The sequence below is a fragment of the Ostrea edulis genome, chromosome 2 (assembly GCF_947568905.1).
Source record: "Ostrea edulis chromosome 2, xbOstEdul1.1, whole genome shotgun sequence".
In the NCBI taxonomy this organism is placed as follows: domain Eukaryota; kingdom Metazoa; phylum Mollusca; class Bivalvia; order Ostreida; family Ostreidae; genus Ostrea; species Ostrea edulis.
In genome coordinates, this window is record NC_079165.1 from 39,384,306 (window position 1) to 39,399,683 (window position 15,378).

The following is a 15,378-nucleotide window of genomic DNA, read 5'->3' on the forward strand; positions in this document are numbered from 1 at the left end:
TATGATCTCAGAGGACAGCTTTTTTTTAAAGATGATTGATTTTTATGGTTATCTACAAGAGGGAAACCCATTATAAAAACGATTCAATCTACATGTTGTTTACAATGCAGAAATATTGAATTTTTATATGTGACAGTTGTGTAATAGCTGAAGTTGACCAGCTGTGTTTTCTGTCACTGATTGAACACCATTTCATATGTTGGGACATGAAGGAATGCCATGATTTCTATTGTGCCACATGAAAATTTAAGCAGGTGTTTGTTCAAATTTGTTGGACTTTTTTAGTTGTTATGAAAATTACTTGGAAATGAATCTTGTGGATCCGACATTTGTTTAGGATTGGTGTGTAATGGATAGGCATGGTGGAGACAAACGTAAACAGGATTTTTTTTCTACCTTTTCTTTTTAAATCCAGAATTTGATATTTGTATGAGACATTCAATTTCTAGTAGGAAGTAGCTTTGGTTTTAAAATTATGTGGTTTTATCCTAGCCCAAACCAGAACTTCTGGAAAGAAACTGCAGATGCGTTATCTTTGGAGATTTTTTGTGTGCAGATTTAGATTAATTTCCAACTTTCACTGACATAAGTTATCTTTGATCGAACACAAGAAGCTTTAGAGAAATGGAGAAACTGTGATAACTAACTAGCTGCATGTATAGAAATGTGATGTAAAATTTCACAGGCAGCACAATTTCTACATGGAACCATGTTTTGCGTTATTTAAGGTATGCTCTTTTTAAAATGCAATCCTCCACCCTGCATAGCTACCTCAATTGCTGAATTGTTTTTCTGTACCAACTTCATGGTTGCATTCATAATTTATTAAGTACATGACTATCAGGGTTTCTTTGTCTGTATTGGATTTTCTATGGCCATTTTTTGTGCCAGTATGGCTGATGGCTGAGAGGGTTTTTCATGAGTCACCCTCATTCCGGAACTGATCTTCAGCCAGTACTTGTCTCGCACTTGAGTCAGTCTTATGGTAAGCTTTACACCCTCTCCGTGCTTAAAAATGACCAGGCATTATAATGTGGATTAAAATTCCACCGGCAAGTGGACAGGCAGTTGTTGCTGTCCATATATGTTAATCTACAGATGATTTAGTTCCGATGTTCATGTTGGATAAAGCAGAATTGTAATATGAACTGTCTATAAATGGCATAAAACTTCCTTTCATTCACATAAACAGGTGTTGGTTGCTAACCTTGTATCAAAATTTTTCTCATTTTCAAAAGTAGTATTTTGTATAAATATTTTCTTCATGGTATAATAGTCTTGATCATGTAAATGGGTTAACAGAATTTAAAGTTCAGTTGCTATGTACAATATGATGTGTATTATCATTTGTATAATGACGTGTGCAGTTAACATACATCTGACCAGAAATCTGTCATCATGAATGAACTGATGTAAACAATAAGGTTTAAATTGTTGCCATCAGTTAGTATCTGTTGAAAAAAAGCATTGGCAGTCCTTGAATTAAGTGTGTGCAATGATTTAGACCACACACAAAATCTATTACCTACACCAGGCACCTTTATTTATAGCTGAGGCTTCCTCAGGTGTGAGAATAGAGATAAAATAGTAATTTCATCATGGAATAATGCATTTCTAAAGTGTTAAAATATGTATAGATAAATGTATCATATTGGGGTTTAGTGTTCTTTTTGACAACTCAATGGCCCAGTTCCTTTGTCATAAATCTGATGAATTGTCAACTAAAAGACCAGTGCCTAAAAAGATAGTGTCCCCAGGGTCGGAATGCCTGTGGGGTGTAGTCGTCACCAGGGATTTAGATACTGCCTGATAATGTCTGTTTACATATTGTTTATTGATTATAAAACAAGCCTGTAGTGACAGTATATTACTCAATTCCACCCAACGCGGACACTGCGTGGATCGCCCTCCCTAAAGTCAACTCACCTGTGTATCTTAGGTGAAATGCACGATTGTACAAAGGAACAAGCCTTTTATGTGGCCTGGTGTCAACATTTGATCTTCTTTAATTCAGTTGGTGCATATATATGTGTTTTTGATTGGAGTAGCCTAAAAAACGAGATGCAGGGGATATCTGTGCACCTGATGGGATAAAAAATTTTCATGTGGCACACACAAAAAAAAAGGATTAGTGAAATTGTATGTGAATGCATACAGATATTTAATTAATGAAGATTCATTATTTGATGTATGGTTGGATTATCAGGGTGTATATGAATTCAAGATGCATACAGAAATATTCCGCTCTACTTTTACTCTGATACTAAGCAAGCCAAAATACAGCCCCATTAACTCAGGTAAGTACGCGTGCTTCTGTCTAGAGTTATCTCTCTTTGTGATACAAGATTCTGCACATTTAGTGACTTGGTGGATTTATACTATGTACATTATGCTGAATAGTGAAAGATATATGGTATGACATACACTGTTCACACATTTAAATTCCAAATGTCAACTTGAACCATAACAACTATGCAGATGTGAGTTAATTGATGCATGTACGAGTATGCAAATGGACCAAGTGACCCCACAGACAATCATCAAACCTATAAAAAAAATTTAAATGCTGTGATTTAAAAACGTTTGGGCAGACTGTCCAGTTTTCTTAACATTAGTACATGGTGGAGATGTCTCTCAATGTTCACAACAGATTTAACAAAGCCATGTAAAAATACACTCCCTTTGTACAATGGCTCCCCAGTAAGATTAAATTAGTAGAAAAACATCAAAATCTTATAAACTGTTGTACCAGGTGATTTGTGCCTTGTTTTACATTTATCACAAGTACGTTAATTTCTTTGTTGTAACATTGGTTTCTTAATGATTCACCTCTCAGAATTCGTTATTTAAGTACTGCTTGGTTAGTCATTTGTGGTAGGTATAAAAATTTGCAATAAATGCTTTGAACTGCATTTTTAATTTTCTATAGAAAGCATTCATCATTTTTATTTTCATAATTCTGTAATTTCATAATATGCTGCAATGTTACTCTGATATTTGTATTTTTATGTTTTTGTGATATCTTGAGGGTGTCAAGTGTTCACATTTTACCTAACATCATTTAATAACACAGGTGTCTTGGTTTATATGCCCATTGTGAGGATATTGGAATGCAGCTAAAACTCATGAATATTTATTTTCACATATTTTATCATAGAGGTCACTTCTTAATGACAGAGAATACATTTTTTTGAGAATAAAGATTTGTGTCCACCCATTTTCAGTCCTCAGTTTCAACAAAGTTTCGTGAATGTCTTGACTAGTGATTTTCAAATGTGAAGAAATTCGTATTTCTTTTCATTCTAGCTATTTAAGCAGAAAATTGGGTCATTGGATTTATGTGACGCGAGCTAGTTTTGTTTTTTTAATACCTGGAAGGAAAAAGAATTGTAATTGATTATCTACAATTTCGTGGCCCAAGAATATATGTAAATAGGCATCAACAAACTTGGATTGCATGGTTAAGATATACTTCAATCGTTCTCGTAGTGTGAAATTGCATGGTGTTATTAAAAGAAATGGCTTAAGTTTTTAATGTTTATAAAAGCCAAGGCTGTGGAGAGCTTATATACTGTGGAAGTCTAAGAAGATATTTTCATAGGTATATGAATAAAAGGATTTTAAATTGTCAGCTTTTGTGCAGTAGGATCAAAGATAATTACAAAGTTAATCCAGGAGTTTCTTCTCGTGCCACTCTTCATTGGAGTGTACTGTTAAGCAACGAACCCGGAGAAACGCTGGGGAAATCCACGGACAACTGGTTCTTGTTGGAGCACAGTAATTCCATCAAGTGGAAGGATAAAGTGATTTAGGACTGGAAATGAATTTTGCTGACAGATTTTGCAAACCTTATTCATTTTTAGTTCGGAATTTCTTTTGACCTGAAGATTATCAAAAATTCTCCTTTCATGAATGGCACCAGTTTTATTGTCACAATCTTTGTCCTGTAAGATTTCATAGAAGGGGTTGGATTTTGAAACCATTGCATGCAGAAGTTTTTTTGGTATTGCTGGCTCATTAATCATTGGCTGATTATGTTGTCAATTAAAAGTCCACAAATGTCATCCAGACCTGGACCTTGTGGTTCAGCTCAGTCTATATAACCCTGCTTTTTGGTGTTCTTGGTAGAGTTATCTTTGGATGTGTATATTGAACAAGGAGGATTGCAGACAATTGTTAATGTACAAGATCCAGAAGAATTGTCACTATACTTCTTCATCTTGCTGTGGAGTTTTGAGATGTTATAGATAAGTGTCTTCTGGGATTCTTATGTTGTTTTGGCAAATTACTGAGAATTACAGCAAATGTTCATTACCAAAGAAAAAGGCTGACAATTAACATTTGTGAACGTTACTGTGTGGTTATTCTTTTAAAACCATCTGTCTTGGATCTTGGTGGAAACAGATGGAGGTTATGAGGAAATAACTTCATTATTTATCGAGGAATGATTGTAATAGAATGTTAATGTAGGAGATACATATTAATGTTGGATTGACTCTGCTGTCTACCTGCCAAACACCTGAGTTTTGATGTAATAACTGTGTGGCATACACATTTTCCATAATTACACAGAACTTGCAATCTAGTCATTATTTTGAACAAACTGTGCGGTCAACCTTGTCCTGTGGAAATGTCGTGATCATTTTTAGGCTTCATGACATGTCTACCATAGAAGATGTATTGCAGTCACTGGACACTTTTGACAGATATACTAATGAGAGGACAATAGGCACTAAAGGAGAGAATTGTCTACAGTGGATTATCCTATAACTCTTGACAGATTATCTATTTAGATAAGGAGATCAGTTGATAATCTGTAGTGGAAAAATTAGTTAAGGTCTGTTGTGTTCATAGCAGGACCTCTGCCATTTAATAGAGCTTCTGAAATGTGTAAGAATGCATGAAAGAAAGAAAAATAGCAGATAAAATAACAACTTGATAATCATTTGATGAAGTACCAGACACAGAATTGTTGAAGTTACGAATCAGCTGCTATTCTTCAGACCACGACTTGTTGATATTAAGGCTTCTTGAAATGACCAAGGTGTGCGCTCGATCGACCTCCTAAAGGCATTCGGAAGTGATCCGTGGAATAATCATATTCCGTATGACTGGAGACTCTTATTTAACATGCACCAATTGATGGGCAGTGTAAGATTTTAGAGTGTACTATTGTACATGTTTCTCGGCAACTAAGGCTGGATATATTAAAAAGACATTTTATATCGTGAATTTGACTGGTTCACAACTGGAAAGTCATTGTGCAAATGGACACCGCGATACATATCTAAATAAACTGGCATTAAATATGTAAAAGTTACACTAGATTTTTATACACAAATTTGGAATTGAGGGAAGACAATTTTGTTTAAAATGGAAGTCCGTGCTTTCTTGTGGAGAGTGTATGAGTGGCTGTATTGGATATTCACCCTGTTTGGTTATTTTGGTGAGTGAAGATGCATTAATCATGTGAAAAGTTTAATCAATTTGAGTATTTCAAGGCAGCTAGTCAAGCACAATGAAAAAAATCTTACATGTCCAAATGATTGAATGTCAAATCAAAAGTCAGTATGATAATCAAGTTCTCATTTTGAAATCTTCAGTTGCACACTGTTGACCTGCATTGAAATATCAAATTTCAAAAGAAAGGAAAGATAGGAAAATTTGACTATGATAAGGCTTAAAGTATAAACAAATATTTGATTAGTCAGAGATCTTCTTTTGCATTGTGTTGTATTAGTTATGATGAGCAATACTGATAATGAACTGCATATGTAGTTTGTGACGGAGCCAGCTTCTATGGAATTGTGTGTCTAGGGGAAAAAAATTTAAAGATATAGTACATGTATAGCAATGATATTTTGATGTGAAACATTAATTAGCACATTAATCTATCTAGATTGTGCAGTCAAGGATCTCCCATTGTATGTTTTATGTTTTACTATTGAAATTTACGGGATAAAAGTTTCCATTATCTGTTTAATATCTTTTTTAAAAAGAGAACAAGTTCACCCGCATGATTAAGTAGATATATAATTCTTGTAAAGGTGATTTCATTGAAATATGAAGACTCAGAATTTTGAAACTCGAGTTGTAAAATAGTCCTGAACAAAAAAATTAGTTGCTATTGATGAAAATTGGCTTCTGAGTCTCAAATTGCAAACTGTTGTGTTTAGAGAAGTGATAGAGTCACCTCTGGTTTCTTAACAAAGGAGGAGCACCCCTCAAGGCTGTATCACACCTGACAAAGAATTTCCTTCAAAACATTTCTGAAGCCTCTCTCATGATTGTGTTGTTAATGTTTATTTCACCTCGACCTTCTGCTGTCGAAGTATTGATTGGTTTTTTTTTTTTTTAAAGCTCAGAAATCGGCAGTCTGTGCCGATACAAGATCAGGTATTTAATGCTGTGTTATGTTGGTGTTCAGCCTTTCTACATTCATTGATTACAAAATTTTACCCTAATGACGAAAGGTTGTGGAGGATTATTACAAATTTTGATGTCTAAATTCATCTTGGTTGGAGAAAAATGACGCCATCTGTGATTCCATGAGATGATAGGGAGAAGCAATGCTGGAAATTCATAAATTTATTTATTGGAATTGAAGAGAGAAGTTCAATGGGGAAGTACGTTATTTATATACAGTAAAGGGTTTTTTATGATCTTGACAGGTTTAACAGGTTTGTATTAAAGAGGATTTCATGCTGATATATTTAGGTCAATATTGTTGTGTTTTTATTTTTGTTACCTGAACATTGTAATTCCTTCTGTCTTTCAGATGTTGGACGTAGGGGTCTGGATAAACACAGAAATGACTCAGATGTAAGGACACGGGAGACGTCTGCTTCACCTGTGAGTTCCATTATTTGTAGTGTCTTATGTGCTATTGCACTCAACATTCACAGCAATTATAAAGTTTTTATTTACAGAGAAAGAAATTTATGTGTCTGTTTGTTTGGATGAAAGAGGGTTTCACTCAAGTGTGATGTCCCACCTTAAACTTTGACTCATTTCTTGTCGTATTTTGTAAATCACCTAAACTCCTACACCAAGATAAATTTTTCAGTGTTTTATGTCACGTTACAATATGCCTATAGCTGACGCATGTTGAATGTAGACGTCAAATGGAAAATTATACCTGTGAAATGCAGTTTGTGCGGTTTTTATTCATTCTAATGTGTTGAATTCCTGTGATCAGATGCTTGATGTATATTTTATCTGTATGAAATCTCAAGACTTTTCTTCAACATGCTTTCAAAGGTAAACATTTTGATGAAGTTTAAATGAATGTAAATATTTGTTTGAGTATAGGGTTCCTTGGTTTATATATGTTAAAATTGAATTTCTGGGTCATCTGCATTTTGTAAATCAAAATTCTGGTGCATTTGTCTTTTAAAATAGAAAGCATGTGGCATGTTTTCATTGTAGATATATATCCATCGCTACATTGGTGCACATTTCAGTTCTGGGTGCTAAAATGTTTGTTTTGTTTTTTTTACCTTTTTTCTGTAGGATTTCACGACTAATCACCTACCCAAGCACAGTGTTACTAACAATTTTGTGAATTCACATCACCATGACAACAGGATAGTTGCTGAGCACCACCATTCACAGTCTGGCAGATCCTCTGTTTTAAACTCCATTTTGCCCTCCAAATTCTCAATCCCATCTAAGGTAAGAATTCATATGCTCTTCCAGTTTAGGAACAGGTTCTACAGGCATCCAGGTCAGCTTGTCCCACACTGGCAAGAAGGGGAAGGAGGGAGGGGGGCAAAGGTTTTGGCATGAGGTCTTAGATGTTTCATGATTGAGTTTATACTTTTGCCTACTAAATTCATGCATTTCCTCTAAAAAGTTAATGAAAAATTCACTGATAAGCACAAAGTAGTATTACAATTTACCCTGGAATGACTCATGATATGGTTGAAGACTTCCAAATATAGTGATTTCATACATTGCACCCATATATAGTTATCAAAATTGGCTATGAATGGAGTTCCTTGTTTTTAATGTGTTTGATTAGGAGAGGCACCTTGTTGACACCTGGGTTATTTAAACAAATGTAATCATTCATATGAAATACCTGTCTTTTAAATAATACAGCCCAATCCTGTATCTGATTTAGTAATCTTATTTTGGTGCTCTTAAAATTAGACAGCCCTTTAAGAAGACATTGTCCTTAAACTGATGATTTGTTTCACACAAGGTGACAAAAGTTTTATTGCGTGGCATGTCATTCGTTATTTCTTGTGTTGACCTCTAGACAGTTAATCAAAATTTGCATAGATTTGAGGATTTTTCGGAAGAGCATTAGAAAGCAATGAGTCATTCCGGTAGAAAGACACAAGGATGCATGTTTTAATGTAGTATGTAATGCAATCTGATGCAGATGTTGTTTTATTGACAAGTCATGGCTGAAAATGAGTTTGAGGCATGGGAAAGGCTTTATCAGAAATTATGTATTGATTTAGCATCTATATCACTGATAGAGATTGTGTTTTACGATTGATGCTAACTGCTTGTGTTTACTTTGATTTTCTTTCATTTTCCCCCCATAATTTCAATCTTAATAGATATGCATTGATATAGTGAAGTGTCTTGCACAGAGTGAATGTATTAAAAGCATGTTTTGCATGTGACTCACCAATGACTTCGGCATTTTAGGTCTCATCAGTCATCAACAGATTCTCAGGGGAGTTTGGAGACAAAAAGACAGATTCCAAGACAGCTAAGAAACCAGAAGAGGCAGCACCCAAGCATATTCCCATAGTTAGGAGAAAAAATGATTTTTCCTCTTTGTTACAGAAATTTTCAGGTTCAGATCGCTCTAGTGGTGAATTAGGAGATTTGTCGCCAAGGAGAAAAGTGAATCTACGTCGTCAGGAAGCTTGTGCCGTCGGCAGCAGTGACGAATCGGACAGTCGCAGAACTCCTGAAAGGACTCAAAGTTTAAGAGTTAAAAAATTACCATCTCCAGACGAGCGGAAACCAGTGCAGAGATCTGAGAGTTTCAAATCGGATTTTATGCGCAAGCGATGCAGTCCTGAAACTATTCTAGATACTCCAGTGGATGAAGATACAGAAACCATGGCAACCCCAAATCCAGAACTTGCAGCCATTCTGAACAAACGCCACAAAGTGGTTACTGATCAACAAATCCAAGGTCAAAAATTGGAAAAGGAACAAATTTACAGCAACAAAATTGAAAAGGAAGACCAAATTCACAAACTAGCCGAGGTGGATGAAGTTATAAGTGATTCACAAGTTGCTTCTGTGTTGAAAGCAAGACTTAATGAGAGTGATTCTTCAAAATCTGGAGAACAAAATAATATTGATAATCGTTTTAAACCTTACCAAAAGACTGAGGACATCATCACAGACACTGAAGTGGCAAATATATTGAAAGTGAGGAAAACGGAAACTGATTCCAAAATACCTGAAGAGATCAAGACAATAAACAAAGACTATGATCAAAGCTCACAGCAACAGATTGTTACACCAAAAGTTGTTAGTGATAACAAAGTAAATAAATCAGTACACTCATCTTTGGCACCTGCACAGAAAACAGAGGCCAAACAAGACACAGTCACTCCATCTGTGTCAGAGGTAAGCAGTAGTGTCAGCTCATTAGTGACCACTGCAAAAACGCATCCACCAGAACACAAACTTAGTACAGATACTGACAAGTCAGGTGAGAGGACTAAACCCGTGAAAACTGATGTACCAGCAGCATCAGCAATGCCTCATGTTGTGTCTAATATCAAATCTTCAGAACTTTCTGAGAAAGAATCAGATAAGGAAATATCACCGCTTAGATCTCTCAGATCATCTGTGTCACCTTGTAAAGACAATGTGTTGTCTTCTAACAAGCAATCTACATCTTCATCCAAATCGTCTATCGTTCGCCGTGCAGAGTCGTATGGGGCCAAGGACACAGAGCGTCCCAAAGGAATTCTAAAGAGGACCAAGTCTATGAAATCCAGTGTTATTGTGGACAAAGAATTAGCCAGCATTTTACAGAGAAGGAAAAAAGAACAAGATGATGATAGTGATGAAAATGTAGATGATAAACCTTCAGATGTTGCTAGTGATATTCAAGAAACTCTCAGGTGAGAAGGATCTATATTACATTTTTAGCATAAATGTCATTGGAAACTATTTTTTAAAAACAGTGTAATTGTTTTCAAAAATATACAGAATGATTTAAAAAGTGTAAAATAAATAAAAGCCCGCAATCGTGTAGAAAATTGCTTATCGTTCTTGATTTTGAGTATTGATGTTGCCATAGAGATCCAAACAAGTAACACACTGAATTATACTACAGAGTTTGTTTTACATTATATCTGGCATGGAGATGATATGATTCTATAGTTAATAAATATATTTTGGCTGTAAACCTATCTGTATCAGTATATTTAGATCAAATCATGCAAATTTTTAATTCAGAAAAAGTTTTTATTCAAAGAGGTTGTGTTTCTGTTAAACATATTGAAGTACATGTTGGATTTCCCTAACACTATCAGTTTCCGTTAGTACATCTTTGTTGCTAATTATTCAAACGCTTAACAGTGTCTACCTTTTCTCTTGTACCTTTCGGGTATGTTTATTTGGTATGCTAAAGATGCTGATCGCCAGAAATATTTCGTCGTGAGTATGAATTTTCTGTGGAACGTAACATGGGCACCATCTGATACAGTTTAAAACTTTGTACTCGTACCTCTGTGTAGCTTGGATCTCATAGAAGAAGTACAACTTGATTAATTAAGCCTTCATGGCTGCTTTACATAGCTGCACATTGAGGCATTCCAAAAAAATGATGTAGAATAAATTATAAATGAACCCAGTTCTTTGTAGAAAAAAATTATACTTAAAGACCGTTCTATCTATATATAGATCGCAGAACTGGTCTCTGTGATGTCATCAGCAGGGGAAAATAAACCATCATGCTCAGAATCTATTTTTGTCTCACTGTCATTTTAATTGACTCTTCTGTCCATATGTGTCACTAACCCTGTGAGATATAAAAAACAAAACATGTTGTGTTCAGTTAATGCCAGTAGATTTATTTTTGTGTGTAACAGTGGCAGATGTACGGTTTCTTGTGATCTATAAGGTCAATAAGTTGCTAAATTGTTGCTAATCAAGTTGGTTTTGGTTACTTCCTTGTTCATTTGAAAACACAGTAAAGGAGGCAGTAGGGGATCCAATTTATGATAATATGAAGCATTTCTGTTTGTCTGTTTGAAAGATATGGACAGTACCCTTCATTGACCACTCAGCTTCGCTGATATGCTATATATATTGTCTAGGGTTATCCCGCTTGAATTTTCATGCCATTGTTGATTTCCTCTTAGCTTAGTTCTACTCTCTGAACGTCATTTCACTCTTTAAGCATATGTTAAGAATTAGGATATTTTATGTACGTCAGGTACAAGTAAATAAACATGCATGTGTATTTAGCATGTTCTGGTGTATTTATATGTACACAACACAGTGTTGAGGCTCCTCCGGAAGTCACTTCCTCTGTATAGACCACCAGACATTTAGTAGAAAATAAACTTAATCATTGTAACATTGTGACTATGACTCTGTTGAAAATTACATATGATATGGTCTTACTCTCACACAAACAAGTTTTTTGATATATTGTGAAAATAGGATAGCGGTATTTGTGAATCAAGGAAAAGTTGAGTACTGTACATGTACAGTTTGTGTACCTGTGTAGCTTATGGTGAGGAGTTCAGAGGAAACTGACAATTATGACTGATATGATTGGTGTCTGTCTTCTACTGCTGGTAGTCAGTATTCTATTCTGCCAGTTCTCCAGAACTCGCAGAAAATCTCACAAGGATTCATCACATATCATCAAAGAGTAAGCCTGGTGAAAAATAGAAATCTACATAGAAATCTTACATTCAGATATTAATGGCTAGGTTCTCTGTTCATTTGCCATCTATGCTTGTTGTTCAGTAACTTTCATTGGGTTTAATAGGAGAGAGCATGAACATCGGGGTGGTAACAATGCTGAGGATGATGGTGGCACACCTAAGCTATCTATGCAGGAGAGGATTTACCACATGCAGAATAAACTGGAGGAAGCCAAATCATGCCCTATAACTCCCAGAGCTAAATCAGGGGCTGCAACTCCAAAATCTGCCTTTAAGGGGAGGTAAGCATAACTCTTGTCTTTGAATTATACCAGAATGGTACAGACTGGTTATATTTACTGGTAACAAAAGATCATAGAATTCTCGAAATTGTCAGATAAAAAAACCGGATTTATTGTCTGTTTATACTACATGAAGTTGGCAAGTGTATAAATATACGTTGAAAGATTATTGTCCTCATTAAATTATGGGGAGGAATCACTTGCAGACCTTCACAAATTACTTTCTCGGTGATTGACACATTGCATCACAGAATAACGTCTTCTGCTTTTTATCTTAGTATTCTTCTCACTTGTACCGGTGCCAGATTCTGCAGTCAGAGCTTTTTCTTTTAGTGGAGGAAGAATGTCAGACTTAGGCACCTGTGACATTTCTTGTGGAGATATACTGTGAATGTAGACGTTGCCTTTGCATATTAACAATAAACCCGTTTGTGTTTTATACAGGACTGGTAGCTTAACTCCCCACTCTCAGAGCACTGAGGAACAAAGTTCAGCCTCCCTGTGTGGAGAGCAACTCATCCAGAAACTCAGCAACCTTGCTGAGCGGGGCCACAAAGTGGGCAACTTAGCAGAGAAACGCCAAGTCTTCCAGAAACGCAAGAGGGACGATTGGAGAACTCGAACTCAGCCAGTCACCTTGGAGGAAATTCAGGCGGCTGATGGGTAATTATCAATTTATGTCATCGCTGATCATTATGTGATATATGAGATGTGTATTGTGCTTTTGCTACCCATTAAATAGATAATGTTAATTTTGTGCATATATATGCAATAAGTGTATATTGTTGTGTAACATTGTCACTGTGTTTTTTTAGTACTTGTATTTCAAGAAATTCATAATGCTTCATTAATAATACTTTTACAATCTGACGACTTTCTTCTGAGTTAATGCTTTATTGTATCAGAGAGTTATCATACATGTAATATAGGAAATATTAGAAATTTACACGGAAAAATCTAAATTTTTGCTTCCAACTTGATTCTTAGTCCTTGATATATTTTTACATATCATTTTCTTATGCACATAATAGTTGTGATATTAGGGTCTAGGGAAGTGGATATCTGTGGGGTGTTGTGTTTTAGATTTTTGGGGGTAGCTTTTGTTGTTTGCTATTTTACAGTTTACAATCAGTTGCTGATTTTAGACGTGAAGTTTTAGGAAAGGCATCCAAAAATGCATTTGAATTACTCCAAAAAGACACCAAGCAAATACCAGGAAAGAAAAGCGAGTTTCCTCAACATTTACCCCGAGAAAAATTAAGAAGATCTCGAAGTGAACGCCATAAGACTTTACCAATTACTGCAGCAGAACTGAATGCCATTCCGGAAGGGGAGTCAATTGGAATGGCAGGACTGAGAAAGAAATCTGATTGGTCAGGAGCAAGGGACTCTAAGGCAGACTCTGGTATTTTGTCAGGGTCATCAGATGTTGAAAATTACTGTGATAGTTTTGAATCTCAAGCCTCGGAAGAGAGCCTTCGAAGCTTGAGTCTAGAGCTTGACACTCACGAAGATGACCCAGCCAGATTGAGTGTGTCTGCTAAAGCATCCATGTTTACCACCATTGTGGAAAAGTCTAAACCAGACAAGCCCAAGCCTTCTGCTAGCGGGGCAAAGAGGTACATAGACAGGAAGAAGCGAGAGCGATGTCAGACACAGCCTGTCACGGAAGAGGAAGTCAAATCGGCTGCAGAGATTGCTGATGGTGGGAAATCAGAATCTGAAAAATCGCAGCAAGAGGAAGAAGAAAAAACTGATGATGCTGCTAGGTTGGTTGGGCTTTGCAAGCTTATTGAGCATGCTTGAATCACATTATCTTTTTTTTATTTTCATTTGTAAGTGCTTTGCGTACTCTAGTGCTACATGTAACTTCTGATTTTTGCACTCTGTTGTTTATATGTTTAACTTCCACTACTCTGCTGCTTTATGTAAATGGAAGTGTCTTTATGTATAGAATTGAATAAGGAAATTTTTTTCATGAATAAGCAACAACAAAAAAAAAAAAGAATTTGATAACCAAATACTATTGTTTCACAGTGCTTTGAAGTATTAATTGAAATGTTTATGCACCTTCTCATAAGAACACCCTCAGAAATTTCTCCTAACAGGGCAAATAATAATACAGTTTATCATTAAAATCATTTTTGAAAAAGGGAAGATAGAATGACATTACCAAACATGCAAGAAAAATATTGGATATCAAAATAATGAACTACTGATGCATAAGGAGACCCACACGATTTAGTGTCAATAAAGAGTTATCTATACCCAACATTAAAAAATGATATAGGGCAATTTTTTTGGTTGATAGGTGAACAAGGTTTCATATTTTTTGGTCAAGATATGACAGGCATTGCAAAGATATGACCTCCCTGTTATTCGACTGAGATTTATATCGGTGTCAGAGAACACTGGCACCAGGGACATTGGAAAGTATTCATTGGGGCATGGGCATTCTATTCCGCTTGGAGACCCAATTAATCTCCATTTGTGAAATATGAGTTATCAAAACAGCTGAAACTAGTTAGTGTAAGCGTATACCTATATAAAGGTCTCATATTAATACAGGTATTTTGGGAGTATAATTGGATAAAGAACACATGTTAATTTGACCGAGTTCTTTTCATGGCTGAAGATATTTTTACTTATTTTTAATGTAAAAAATATTAAATTTTGACATAATTATAACACAGGTGTTCTTGTAAACATACATGCATATGCTTTCAAATGTAGGTCATGTACAGGTGTTAATTGTTTAAAAACATTCCTTTCATCATATTTTGTATTTGTTGCCAAATCTAGACGGAGCTTGGCAGAGAAGGTGAAACTTTTCTCCAGTTTGAAGGAACAGCAGGAGAAGACGCCCCCTAAAGTTGACCCCCCTGTCATCAGGAGGAGAAACCGCAAACAGCTCACTTCAAGGTTCAATACTCAGGTAAGTGACCACTATCTGAATATAATCAAAATGTGTATACATACTATATAGAAAGGCTGGTTACCAAGGGGCTAGGTCTGCTCATCTGCAAACTACAATTATCAAAGCTTAAGGCTGTTTGGATTCCTTTTACTTATTTAGTACCTTTTGAACATTTGAAAGGAATTTCATGTCTCCTTATTTATAATACATATTTGTTTAGTTTGAATGAAATAAAGATTAAATTATCTCTGAACAGAAAAGTTTATGGCCACCAGGGTTGATGATCACTGTT

At 35.5% G+C, this 15,378-nt stretch overlaps 1 protein-coding gene across 3 annotated transcripts in view; it reads left to right on the top strand.

Annotated features, from left to right (window-relative positions):
* LOC125680774 (serine-rich adhesin for platelets-like) overlaps window positions 1–15,378 on the top strand; it is an 80,514-nt gene that overhangs the window by 48,720 nt on the left and 16,416 nt on the right. For all 3 annotated transcript variants that reach the window (XM_056153959.1, XM_048920539.2, XM_056153960.1), the window contains exons 6-12: window positions 6,779–6,852; window positions 7,513–7,674; window positions 8,665–10,109; window positions 11,993–12,169; window positions 12,614–12,832; window positions 13,291–13,938; window positions 14,972–15,104. In XM_056153959.1, coding sequence (XP_056009934.1) covers window positions 6,779–6,852; window positions 7,513–7,674; window positions 8,665–10,109; window positions 11,993–12,169; window positions 12,614–12,832; window positions 13,291–13,938; window positions 14,972–15,104 — 2,858 coding nt within the window. The remainder of the gene's footprint in view (window positions 1–6,778; window positions 6,853–7,512; window positions 7,675–8,664; window positions 10,110–11,992; window positions 12,170–12,613; window positions 12,833–13,290; window positions 13,939–14,971; window positions 15,105–15,378) is intronic.